Source organism: Cheilinus undulatus, linkage group 14 (genome assembly GCF_018320785.1).
Source record: "Cheilinus undulatus linkage group 14, ASM1832078v1, whole genome shotgun sequence".
Lineage (NCBI taxonomy): Eukaryota > Metazoa > Chordata > Actinopteri > Labriformes > Labridae > Cheilinus > Cheilinus undulatus.
Genome location: NC_054878.1, coordinates 26992794 through 27005969, shown reverse-complemented (window position 1 = coordinate 27005969; position 13176 = coordinate 26992794). Strand labels below are relative to the sequence as shown.

The following is a 13176-nucleotide window of genomic DNA, read 5'->3' as shown; positions in this document are numbered from 1 at the left end:
CATTTTTTATTTAGTTTTCAAAATTCTTTTCCTCCATTAATAGCCATGGCTAAGTGCGAACTTGTGTTTATAAAAGGAACATTTTGGTAATTTAGGTTAGCACTAATAGTCATGCTTTAGCTAAGGACATGTTCATTCCACTGATTTAGGCTTGTTTGTGAGAAGTTGGTGTTTCAATAAAAGTGAATTGCAACAATTGGAACAGAAACATAACATGTTTGTTTGTTTGTTACATGACTAGCAGAGTTTCTTCGGGAAACTCTGAGAAAGAGTTTCTCGCAGAAGCTGATGAAGAGACATGCAAAGAACATCTTCTCTGCCAAGACAATCTTTTACTGTTTCAACACTCTCGGTTTAATAAAGAAATGTTGTCCAGTTCTGATTAAATTGCCACCATACTTGGCTGCATCTTAGCTAATCGCTGCACTGGCAGCAGCCATTGCTATCAGCTTTAAGTACAACTAAGCTACCCCCCTGTTTTTTCTCAAGTGATGCTGATTGCTCCAAACTGTTTTCACTTCCTCACAAAAATGGGTATTGGAACTTCTCAAGATGGATTTGCCTGATGATAGTCTGGCAAATCCATCTGCTTTGCAAAATAGCTTAAAAGCGTCTAAAAAATTCAAAAATCACTGCCAACTGTTGCACCTTGCCTATATTTGTCCTTCCAAAATTATCTTGGAGAAAGGAAAACCGTACTTCTCTTGTGTTTTTTGTTTCATATGAACATTTGTGTTGTGTTTACTCTAGGATGTATCAAAGCAGCAACCTCAAGTGTTGAAAAAAAGACACCAATGCAAAGTGCAAAAACTGCAGTTCCTTGAGGGTCCACTTGAGGCATAGTCATGTGCAAACCCATCCAAAAAGGCATTTTTTTGAGCAGAAATTAGCATGTTAGCAGTCAGGTTCAAAAATGAATTAAAAAGAGCACTTCTTCATCAGCACACACAGTAAGATAGTTACTTTCTTTATATTCCATCTGTTTTTTATATTATTTTGTACAAGATTTATTCATTGTACAGTGCTGGGCTGACCTGACTGATGGGCCAGTGCTGTAGTAAGGCAGTTTATTTTAATGATCTGCTTCAGTTCAGCGCTTTGCCTTGTGAGTTGACTGAAAGTTAGGTTGAGACAGAATCTCCATTGTGGCAACTGTTGTTTATGGGCTTCAAAAGCCTCCTTCAGTGAACAAATAGGTGAAATCAATAAGATTTTGACCATTTGTTAAAATAACATTCACAATACATTTAAAGTGGCTTCCTTTTGTCCCAGTTGTTGTATCTGAAAATTTAAAAGACGGAGATTTCTGCTCCAGACTTTGTGGCAACACAGGTCTTCATGTTAAGTGGCATTCTCATATTGTAACTCGAGATCATAAGTACAGCATTCAGCGTCCTTTCAAGTGACCACTGCTGTCATTGTCCAAAACACAGTCTATGTCTACAATAAGCCACTCTTCTAGGCGCTGATTCATGCAGACAGCTTCATATTAGACAACATCTTATCTTATACAACAGTCAATAGCTCTGTGTTTTGCAAAGTTATGCACAAACACAACATGTTGTTACTGTCAGCTGTGAGCTCTGCGTCAGAGTCAGATAAGAACTAAACACAGAGAGATAAGATGTAAGCTTTCTGCAGCAAACCTAACACAAAAAGTGGAGTGGCAAGTATGACCTTCCAGCCTTCTCTGTTATAATAAACTGACACAGTTTTGTAACAAAAAGAAGATGCAGAAAGAAAGAATGTTGTTGATTTCAATAAGAGCTGACTGGAGAAAACACGAGTCTGAGTTCATACTGTAAAACTTAAGCCCTAGATCTTCTTTCCTTACAATGTAAAGTCATGTTCAAAAATATAATCCGACAACCTCCCTCATCATAGTTGAGTACCAGCATGCTTGGATTACATTTCACAGTACAAAGGTAATAGGATACATACAATATGATAGAATAAATGAGGGTTTTGCATGTCAGTGATTTGGGTTTTGGGTAGGAAATATGAGATAATGCGATTTAATGCAAGCTTAAACTTGACTGCAACGTTTGGCAGGCTTTGTAGCGTTTTCATCGTACAGTAAGTCTGATCTGGGATCAGCTCATACAGACATATAATGTGGGTCAAAGAATAAAATATGACTTACCTGAAAATCCCCAGATCATTGTCAGCACATAGAGGGAAAAGAGAGGAAAAAGATGGTTAGAAATTGCGTTTTTGCTTTTGTTGTGCAAACATGTAATGTGTGAACTGTGTACAGTAAGCATGTGTGTGTGTGGACATCCTGGGCTGCGGGCCACATCACCAGATTTCCCCGTCTGTCCTTTAATGAGCATTTGCTGGTTTATACATCCCATCTCCCCCCTACGGTGAATTATCATCCGCTAATCTGGGTTTACACATGGACTACAGAATGATGACGATTCTGTATGAGTATGTGTGCACAAGCAATGGGTGCAGCTGCACTCAATTAATAGAAACTCAGTCACTTCCACAAGACAATGAGGGAAGAGTTTCCTCTGATCTTTGCAATCTTAACTGCTCATGTCAAACAGAGCAGGCACTTTAACAGCCTAGATTCATAAACAGCCCAATAATTGCACTATGAATGAGGCTTCTACAACACTGGCATGCAGAGCTATGGCAAATATTTAGGTCAATATGTTGTTGCCCTAAATGTGTAAAATGAACGTCACGAAACCACAGCAACATACAGTATAAACATAGAAAATGAATGCCACGCAAATTCTACTAAATACCAAAATCCCTCAATCTCCCTCCTAGCATGTTAACATGATGCACCCCTATGTGCCAACAACGGAAATCACAGTGACTTCAAATCAGAGTCATGGAGTTCATTCTTTCAAATAAACAGAATATACACTAAGAAGCAGTGAAGTAATCATGTAAAGCTTAGATTCAGGGCTGACATACAGGCCAGACAGGGATTCTGCCTGGGGCCAAACTGTGCAATCTTCTGCTCATCATGGTTCCCTGGGATAGACACTGTATAATATGTGCAAGTTGATTGACGCAGCCATGCAGCCATGCAGAAGGATCAATACATTTAAATGAGGAGATTGGACAGGCCAACCTGTGTTCACTGTATGTCTATAAGGAGAAGGAAGAGAGGAGAAGGCAGACGGTGAGAGGAAAAGTGATGCTGCAGTCTTACTCCCACATGATTATAGATCAATCATGTCCTTTTTACGGTATTTCAATTTGTAGTATGCAACTTTTAAGAAACCCAAAAGATGCAGGAAGTTGCTGAAAGCACACAACAGTAATAATGCCCACGCCACACTGTGCTAAATAAATGTTTTTTTCCTTTGAAAGTAGCTATCAAATCTTAGCTTTAAGAAGTATTCATGTTCAAATGATGCAGGGCAGAGGGCATGCACCTATGACAGTGGAGAGGTAGTTCAAACACTGGACTTATAACAGGCCTGTGACTTCCACAGATTGTATATTATTTCTGTCTTTGTCATAGCCTTGCTTTATTTATAGTTGCAAACAGATATTTCTGAACTATGCTAAAAAACCTAAATTATGAGTATCAGAAACAGTTTAATTGGCCATGTTTGTTTATGTATTTGACTCTGCTTTACTACCTGTGTACAGTATAGAGCATTTAATATGAAACTACTGTTAACCCTTAAAACCTCGCCAGGTTTTTGTTAGTTTTGGTCTGCCTGTTTTTTTTTTTTTTTGTTTGTTTGTTTGTTTGGTTTGTTTGGTTTTTTATGAAAAAAATTCCTGTAGAATCTCAACAGACTTGTTTTTTTTTTTTCAGGACAACCTGAATGTCAACATAACTGTGCTGCAAAGATGTCAGATTAATGTATCAATCATTATATAACTACAAAGACCAAGTACAAGAACAAAATGCAAACTGAATCTCATAGAACTTTATCAGACCCAGATCAACAATGAACAAGCCTTTTCATATTTGGATCTAGTGTCTCTCTACAGGCCCGGTCTATCAGGAGATAGATAAGAACAACTTGCTACCAAAAACACAACAGTAAGTATGACTATCAATTATACCCACATTTGCTATTCCAGTTCGTACTGTTGATCTTTGGCTTCTGATTGGTCACTACCACTAAGAAAAACAATTGAAGAAGAAAGTGGAGCATCGTGATTGGCCAAAGTCTTTTGCTTCCAGTTAAGTTCTTACTGCTAAAATTAAAATAAATAGACATATTATTATGGATTTAGCAATGTGGATTTGTAATATCAAAGCTCCAAATAAACACCATGGTTTGCACCTGGCAGGGTTTGGAGGGTACAAGCCTTCACTATGAAACTGTGCAGTATAGTGAGCATAACTCATCCAGACTAAATCCACTTGATTATTTGTGTTTTAGTTGGATAAAGTTATCCCGAAACAAACTGCAAAAAGAAAACTAATGAGCTGCTTGGAGGGGAAAACAAAACAGCACAAATTGTGGATGGTTACACTAAATTTCCAAGATGTTAAATTTTTACAGCTGCCGACAGTCTGGAAAATGAAATTTGTGGAGTCAGGCCTGGTGTGTTTTTTTTACATTACACCTCTCTGCCTTTATATTATGTTGCAATCTACTAAACTGAAAGACATGCAAAATAAGCAATTTATACAATTAGAAATCAAACAGAAATATCAGATTCTTGGGGAATAGTTTGCTTTCTTGCCTTCCCTTTTTATTGAAAGTTGAATTTCAAAAATGTTGGTTCAATGCCTTCTATCACTACTTTTATCACTAACTAACTGTTATACATCTGTTGGTTCCTACATCTAAGAATTTGAAAAACAACAATACGCAGTGAATTCCCCTTTAATTATGCTCAGGAAGATTTTCAAGGCACTATGCAGTCAATTTCTATAGAGTACAGTAAGTATAAATTTGAAGTCGTCCTGTCAATAAATTACCCTGAGCTCATTTAGAAATACTGCTTTTAGATCCCGTTCATATAAAGCCTGTCCAGTCTTCACCAGGACAGCCAATCACAGCTTGTCTAACACTGCTTTATTGCATACGATTGGTTCAGAGTTGTCCAATTAGGAAAGCCAAACTAACCCACAATAGGAAACACTCACTTATGCAGCCGGTGCCTTGACAACCGTGGCAAACATCCAACCAGTCAAGCTGGAGGCTGCACTAAAATTGCAGGTTTTGGAGCCACAGGCCCTCATTTACAGCTATATTTACACACACAGGCACGGTGCGCGGCTGCCCATGTGTCTTGTAATGGGTCCTGGCAGCAAGATCCAGATGTTGTAAATACTTCAGGTTCAAACTGAAGACGCTTCCTCTGTGTGGTGTGCATATATTCAGCGTGTCTGCTTGTGTCTGAGCTATGGAGGGAATAGTTTTATATTGACCTGTCTCTGACACTGTCTCAAGCCTAGGATTATCTATATAAAGACATAGACTGCGTGTGACAGAAAGGGAAAAAAGGAAGTGTGTGAGAGAGAAAAAAGCCTGGTAGGGAAGCACTGGTCTCTGAAAACTAAAGACTGGAAGTTAAAAAATGTTGCTGTTAAAACCTTTCCATTCATCCTCTGGTGTATTGTCTCCATCTCTACGCCCTGCTGTTGGCTAATATAACTCAATCAATAAACACTTCCTCTTCCCCCTTTAAGATTTAACAAGGTACTGCTCCTTTTAAAAGGATCGAAATCAACCATATGGACAACTCACATATCCAATTGAGAAAAACAAACCCATCAAAAGCATATGTTTAACAGTAAGTGCTCCAGTCATCACAATAAACTTTTTCTTTTTATAAAATGGCATACATCAGGCACTTGGAGCCCTAAAGCACATTTGTTAATGCCCAGCGTAGGTGTGTTTCCTATTTTCCATCTGATGGAGTTATTGTCTTTATGCAGTGCACTCACTTCACTTAAATTGTGAATTTACCAGTAAATAATTATCACCTACATGAGTGTGGAGTGGTCAGGCACAAATCTAGCAAGTTCCCATGTTCTAAAGGACACAGAAAAAAACTGCAGCTTAGACCACCTAAAACCTTGTCTAAGGTTTACAGGCATTGGTACAGTATGTTCTCGCTAATTAAAGGACTATTAGAAAGACAAGTAAAATGTAATGGACTAAGTGTGCAAGGTTCAGGTGTTTGACGGTTTGCAGATCCGAAAAAGAATGTATCCGAAATAATGGCCCCAGTGTGTGATGTCGCTACTGTGATACAAAGTGAAAACGTCTCATGGTCTCCCCCTTCCTCTTGTATGAAATTAGCTCTCTTTTTAAATTTTTTTTTTCCACCTTAAACTGTAAGACCTCGCTGCTGTTTCATCTTCCAGGTTCTTTAATGCCATGTAAATCCATAATGTCTGTTTGCCACCTCCATTGCTTATGCAAACTTAAGTTTTTTCAAAAGCCAGCCCGTCCTCCAACAGCAGCCTCCTCTGTATCCTGTCTTCATTAATGCCACAGATCACACAATTTCTAAACACCACTGTCAACCAATCACCAAAGTCACAGCTTTTCAGTCCAGTCACATAATCACCCACATTTTGCATATTACTGTGGGACCCTCTGTTGGCACTAAGATGCAATAACATTCCACAGTCACTTCATAACACAGGGGGAGTCCCTAAATGATGACATTTTAGGATTTTATTGAAAATCTGTACATATTAATGATTTTTATATGACGCCATTCTTGAACCAGTTCACCAAAGAAGTCTTCTGCGAGGTATCAAGGACTACTGGAGCAACGGCGTGGTGTGCAAATCAACACAGACAAATGGACAGACACGCCAACAATTATAGTAAGATGGGCAGACAGACTACGGCCAGATAATGTTCCAAGAAAAGAGTAGTATTTAGACGGTCACATGCCACACATCACTACACAGTACATGTTAGGATTGCACTTTAAAATGGGAATTACTTTTTACAGTTTCCTTCCTAGTGTTGCTTTACTGATAAACTCAATGGAGCAAATTTTTCAAACCAACAAAATCACTAAACATTTGGATTTATCATATTTTTAAGTCTATTGTATACTTTCTGATAGTTTTACAAGCATATAAAAAATGTCTAAATCTGTTTAAGTATTGAGATAAAGACTGGTTGTAACTGGTTGTAAAAAAAATATTAACTTCATAGTACCAACAGCTATTTAATACAAACATATACCGTGATGAATCTCTAATGCCTTGGTTTAAATGACGACATTTCTGAAATGGTGACCACAGCTTCTACTTTTTGACTTTGAGAAAAATGTGAGGACCTCAAACCATTCGAGTCATGTGCAGCCCTGAGCTGTTTTAGGAAGGGGGCAGGTTCAGAGGTGATGGACTGACTAAGAAGGATAGAGATGTGTAATAAACGACAACAACAGCAACAAGCTTCGAATTCCTATGAGGCAACAGCATGGACACAGGCTGTATCACGTGTCTATTACAAACACTTCAATAAATGCATTGGGTTCTGTATTTCACTTGTGTTTTAAATGTAAGTGTCCACAATAGAATGACTGAAAATTAGTTGGTTTGCCATTTACACTGGATGGTCTTTCTGTGGTAGTTTTGGTTGTTTCTGTCAAAAAAGTAAATTTTAGTTAACAGGACTAAAACACAGGTCTTCCTCTATGAATCTATCATTCGTTATTATTCTGTATTAGAACATAGATCAACAAGTTCAGACCAAAATGCCCCTGGATACTAAAAACAGAGCAAAAAAAAAGTTTAATTTTGGTGAAGTCTGTCAGGCTAAGTAGGTAGTTTTGGCTGACTTGCTGTAGCAGCAAATACTTTTGAATTTGTTAAACTCTGAATCATTTATGTGATCAGAAAGTTCAGCAGTATCGAGGCAGCCATCCCCACTGCTTCTTTCAATGCCTCAGCAGTGTTTAAATCCAGCGCTTATAAAATCTGTCTGAACAGCAGACAGATAATTGGGAAAAGACTTAATTAAATTACTCATTAAACTGATCGCCAGATGGAACTTTCACGGTGGATACCACTCATAATCTTGGTGCTATAAGTCCCTAACAGTATTACACAGTTAAATTTAGGGTAAATGGCACAGAGCAGAACATATAAACATTTGAGCACAAAAGACCAGACGCAAAACAATAATATAATATGTCCAAGTTTCAGTATCAGATTATTTAAAGCATTCAAACTCTGAAACACCCTAACTTTGTCTGCCTATTAAGTCGCATCACTGAAAGCGAAAGACAGCAACTGACTTCAAATGAGCCTTAAATGTTCTGCTAAGGTATGCCACAAACCTCACACTGAAGCTGTAGACGACAATCAGTATGTGTTAAAGTTAATATAGAAAGTCCTGAGACAACGTCTACAGCACCGAGTCTTTTTCCGTTTCAGGTAAAGGTCTGGCTTCAGTTTCAGCCATTGTCCCCTGACTCCTATTGACACCACTGTCCAGATACACACACACAGAGACACGCAACTAATGACATGATTAATAAATAATGAGCCTAATTTAGAAACACAATACCCCTGATGCATCATGGGAAGTATAAACGGCTTTCTTACCTCAGCTAAGACACAAAAGCCAAATACAAAATAAAATTTGATGTGAATAAATGTCGGTCTTATTGATTAGAAATGCAAGCCTCTGTACACATACACCGCCTCTCTGACACCAGACCATTTCACTCCCATCGCCACCAGCCAGTGACATCACCAAACCCATGACATCACAAACTTCCGGCCTGAAGCATCATTGTTAACCTATTGTACACACAAAGTGCTTTTTGACCTCCTCACTGTCCCGCTGATCCCGGACGACTCATGCCTGCTCTCTATAGCAACCAGGAAGTGCCAGGAACTTGGAGCCGGGGAACAAGGGGCCATAAAAAGACAGTGACCCACTTCTTACTTTGCTTGTGCATGTAAACAAGTCATTCACTGACTTCCTGACTGAGTGGGAGAACAAAATCCATTAAAGGAACATTGTGGTGAGTTGTGATGTGGCCAAGTCAAACATACAGCATGGTTAGGTGGGTGTCAGTTACTAAAAAAAAAATCTACAACCAGGAGCAGTAATATGAGCCATTTTCACATGTGCATGAACATTTCTAGAAATTTCAGGACACAAAAGAGGGAAGAAAAATATAATGGCAAACAGAAAAAGTCATGAAATCGCCTCTGTACATTAACAAAGATTGTACCGGTAGCAGGATATAATGGTAATAATTCCTTCCCGTTTCCTGCTTAGTGAATTTCCTGCTTGGTTTCTCACATCGGCTGACCCGACTTTACACAGAAAATTTACAATCTGTGCATCACTAGTAAAGCCACTCAAATTTTCACCCAACTTATCAGGTATTTTTTTCTCCCTAGCTTACTTCAACATGAATGTGTGATTATATGTGAATGCAGCAGGTTGTATTTAGAAAACTCACCACACGCACACAGGCGGGGTTGATGACATTTATGACGCAACTGCTGAGATCTCCATGCATGTAATAAAACTGCTTTACACTTTTTTTGCTTGCCTGAATGTTCTTTTTCTCCTTGTTCATTGCAAATATATATACATTCAATTACAGCATTGATTGAAAGGCAAAAATCTTCGAAAGTGGACATGTGAAATTACCTTGCAAAGGCAATGGATCGGCCAGATTCCATGCCTATCAAAAGGTAGATCCATGTGCAGCTCAAATCTGAGAGGCTTGTGCCAGTCTAAGAATGACTGGACCAATCAGCATAATTTAAGGAGAATGAGGCAGCAGTTGTGGCTGGGGTTTGGTTTAACTGCAAGCTGGTAAACAATGGCAACCAGGGAAGCTGTTAGCTTAGATGTAGCTATAGCGGCAGTTTTAGAGCCGGACATTCCTTCATTAGAAGAGGAGCAAAGTACCACACTGTAAGCTTTTCTTGGCAGATAAGATGCCTTTGCTTTTCTTTGGCCTGGCTCCAGCATGAGTTTGATTCACCAACTGGCTCCACTATCAGTAAACAATGACAGCTGCCTGTTGAGTGAACATTATGCAGTTTAGTCCCCAAGGCTGAGCAGACTTACTATGTCATGTTTTGCTACTCTGAACGAACTGTGATGAATGTGACAGAATGTTCACCTAAACACTCTGAGATTTATTTTGAAAGGTGCTGCTCTCCACAAACAATCGGCTGTTTTCCAAATGGATTTAAAATATAACTCATGCAACAGATATGTGAAACAGCTTTTCTGGCATGTCAGGTAAAAACAGCAGCAGACAGTCTTTTTATTATGTCATTTTCCATCCTCACCTATTTTGTGTTGAGGTTTGTATACCCAGTCTTCATCATCATCCTTGTCTTCATCTGCAGTGTGAAGATGAGTGTGTGAGTATGCATGACGCTTATGGATGGCGTGGAGCTCGTTCTGACTGTGGAAGATGCGTCTGTTCTGACGAGAAAGGTTGGACACGCTGAGCCAGCTGAGAGCTCGGGAGAGACCTGCAGGTTTCTCCCTACGAAAGGAAGCAGACCTCCTCTCTCCTCTCATCCTAGTGGGGGATAAGCTGAGTCCAAGACTTGGGGATGCTGGATGAAGATGTCTCGAGCTTTATCTCAAAAGAAACAATGCTCAAGTAAAGATCCTTTGGGGTAGAAAAAGGCTGTAAAACTTTAAGTTATATATTGGAAACATTTCTTAATGCAAAATCCAGATGCACATGTTTTAAAAAATCCAGAACTTCTGGTAAAAAATAGATTTTTTTCTGGGAGGAAGATCCACCATCACCTGGTTTTCAGTCACAGTGAAAGCTGCGCCTGCCCAGGTCAGAGTCATGATGTGGACATCTGCGGTAAGCTCCTTTCTTCTTCAGTAATTTCAGTGTCACAAGCCGGCCTTAAGTCATCTTCGTCCCTTGTTTGCCTTTGTTTTTAGACACTCTGGGTGTGATTCCCAAACCACAAAGGGTTAATTAAGCAACCCAGCAATCTGAGAAAATCGCCACCCCTCAATGGCACACACTCAACTGCTGGCTGTGACGTTCCTTCAAGATTTCCAAACCACATTTAGATAGTTTTCAATCACAGTAAGCTAATGGTGGTTCATGACCATGTGTGCCCTTGAGTGGCGTTATCTCCAGTTGTTATCACACACCAGCTGACACACACTGGTTTAGCGCCAAGCCAGAGCAGAGGGATTCAGCGTCCCTGGGTCTATTCCCAGCCTGATGAAGTTACATGCAAACACACTCACATGTGAAATCCTCCTGCTAGAAGTTCCAAATACAGATCCTCTGTTGTGTAGCTGCAGAAATGCAAGAGAGGGAAAGAAGGGTTCTCAGGAAATTTCATCCAACTCCTTCTCAACAGCTTTGGTCTTTACCTCGTTGCACCACTTTACGTATATGCAGGTGTGTCATCATTGGCAGTGGTGAAGACGAAGCATGCAAGGTATGTTGAAGTCAAAACAAAACGTCCAAATGTTGATTTCAGTCTTGCTTCAGATCTTCAATCAGCTGATTTGCATGGGGCAAAAAATATGACAGGCAAGTCCACACCTGCTGAACATGTGACACTCAGACAGACTCATAAGAAATAAACATGCTGGTAAGGATTCCCTGAACTCCTGAAGAGTCTAAGAGTGTGTGTTAGAGTTGACTGACTGTGTTACGAGTTAGAATTACACCCAACCCTAGTGGCCACGGTGCTGAAATATGAGTCAGCCCTTCCCTTCTTCTGTCCCTTCCTCCTTCGTTCCCTCTGTTTTCTGTGATCCTTGCTCTCTGCTCCTCCCCTGCCTCCGTTTGCCGACGAGGCAACCACTCCTCCCTCTTTTTATGACACCTTTTTTTCTACTACTTGCTTCTGTTTACTTTCCTCAACATCCTTTTTTGTCTCAAACGCTTCAGGTGCTTCCACCAAAATAAAAAAAAAGGAAAATCCATACAGTTTACTATAAGCATTAATTCCAAGATTTGTTTCACGCTTGTATTTTGACTTAAAAAATAAATGAGTACATCTGCAGAAGATGTCCTTCGAGGAACGCTCTACAGTTAGCTGCACTGAGCCGTGTGTATACATTCATGTTAAGACTACTACTGTTGCTGAAATTTTGCCTGAGGGTTGAGAAGCAACAGGTTAAACTACAAATTTCAAGCACCCTATGTCAACACTGAACATGGCTCAACAACAATCTGATAAAAGCGCCTAGCAAACATGCATGTATGAGTAAACTGTTTGAAAAGTGTCATTACTGTATATTTTCCAATAAAACATCATACACCACACATATTAAGCTGCCCAACATATAGTTGAGGTGGGTTAAAATAACACACAAAGCCCTTCAGGAACAAAAACAAAGTCTTTATGGAGCGCTGCAAGTGTGTTTGGGAGGTGGAGTTTTCCCACCCAAGTGTAACCACAGAGGAAGCGTGTGACCACCAAGGTGTGACAATAAACCAGTGCTGTGTGCATGTATAAAACTAACAGGTCACAGTAAACCCTAATGAGTCCGTTTTTACTCGCCTGTTTCCACTCACAATCTTGATAAGACCTGCAGATGAAAATTAGAGGAGGTAGCTTATGTCTAGACACTGATTTGAAGCTTCAACTCCTTATTGTGGATCAGTTACACTGCTGAAAGCTGATCTCAGGTCTGTGGAGGGGATGTGGTATAAACCTAGACTTAAACCCCCATCGCTGCAGCAAGTCCCCGACCTCATTTTCTTTTTATTCCTTTAGAGAGAAAATCTATGATCGCAGCAGTGTGTTTACACAAAGGGACAACGACCTGCATCTGCTAAACCTACAAACAAGAGTAAACTCATTAAAATGCATACATGCATTTAATTTCAGGACCTTTGTCTATGTTAATGACACATAAGGTAATCCTTCAATTATTAACCAAAATCACCCTGTGCAGTCGTAAGGTAATCAGCATGAGGTATAAAGCAAAAGTACTGAAAAAGCAGAGTTAACTCACAACTAAATATACACGAGATTTACTGCTAGAACAGACCCAGTCAGGAGCAGTTTAGTCAACTGATTTCCTCTTTTCAGGAAGAAAAGCCGTTTTAGTACTCTAACTCCCAAAGGGAATCTGAAGGTCAGATATCACCATACGAGGTCAGCATCCTGGTTTAACCCCACCTCACTCCCATTTCATAAATCTCCCTGTTTTCATTTCCTAAAAGCCTTACTCAGAGAGCAGACAGTAGTAAAAACGATCAATATGTCAAAATGGATCACTGCAGATC

General features: G+C 39.6%; 1 protein-coding gene across 8 annotated transcripts in view; it reads right to left on the bottom strand.

Moving 5' to 3' along the window:
• Positions 1-13176, bottom strand: part of nhsl1b (NHS-like 1b) — a 133394-nt gene that overhangs the window by 65635 nt on the left and 54583 nt on the right. For 2 of the 8 annotated variants that reach the window (XM_041805160.1, XM_041805164.1), the window contains exon 1: positions 10235-11448. The exons of 5 other annotated variants lie outside the window; for them this stretch is intronic. In XM_041805160.1, the coding sequence (XP_041661094.1) occupies positions 10235-10472 (238 nt within the window). In that variant the 5' untranslated portion in view covers positions 10473-11448. Of the gene's footprint in view, positions 1-10234; positions 11449-13176 lie in introns of those variants that run through there. One more of the 8 variants, XM_041805169.1, reaches the window with a different exon arrangement.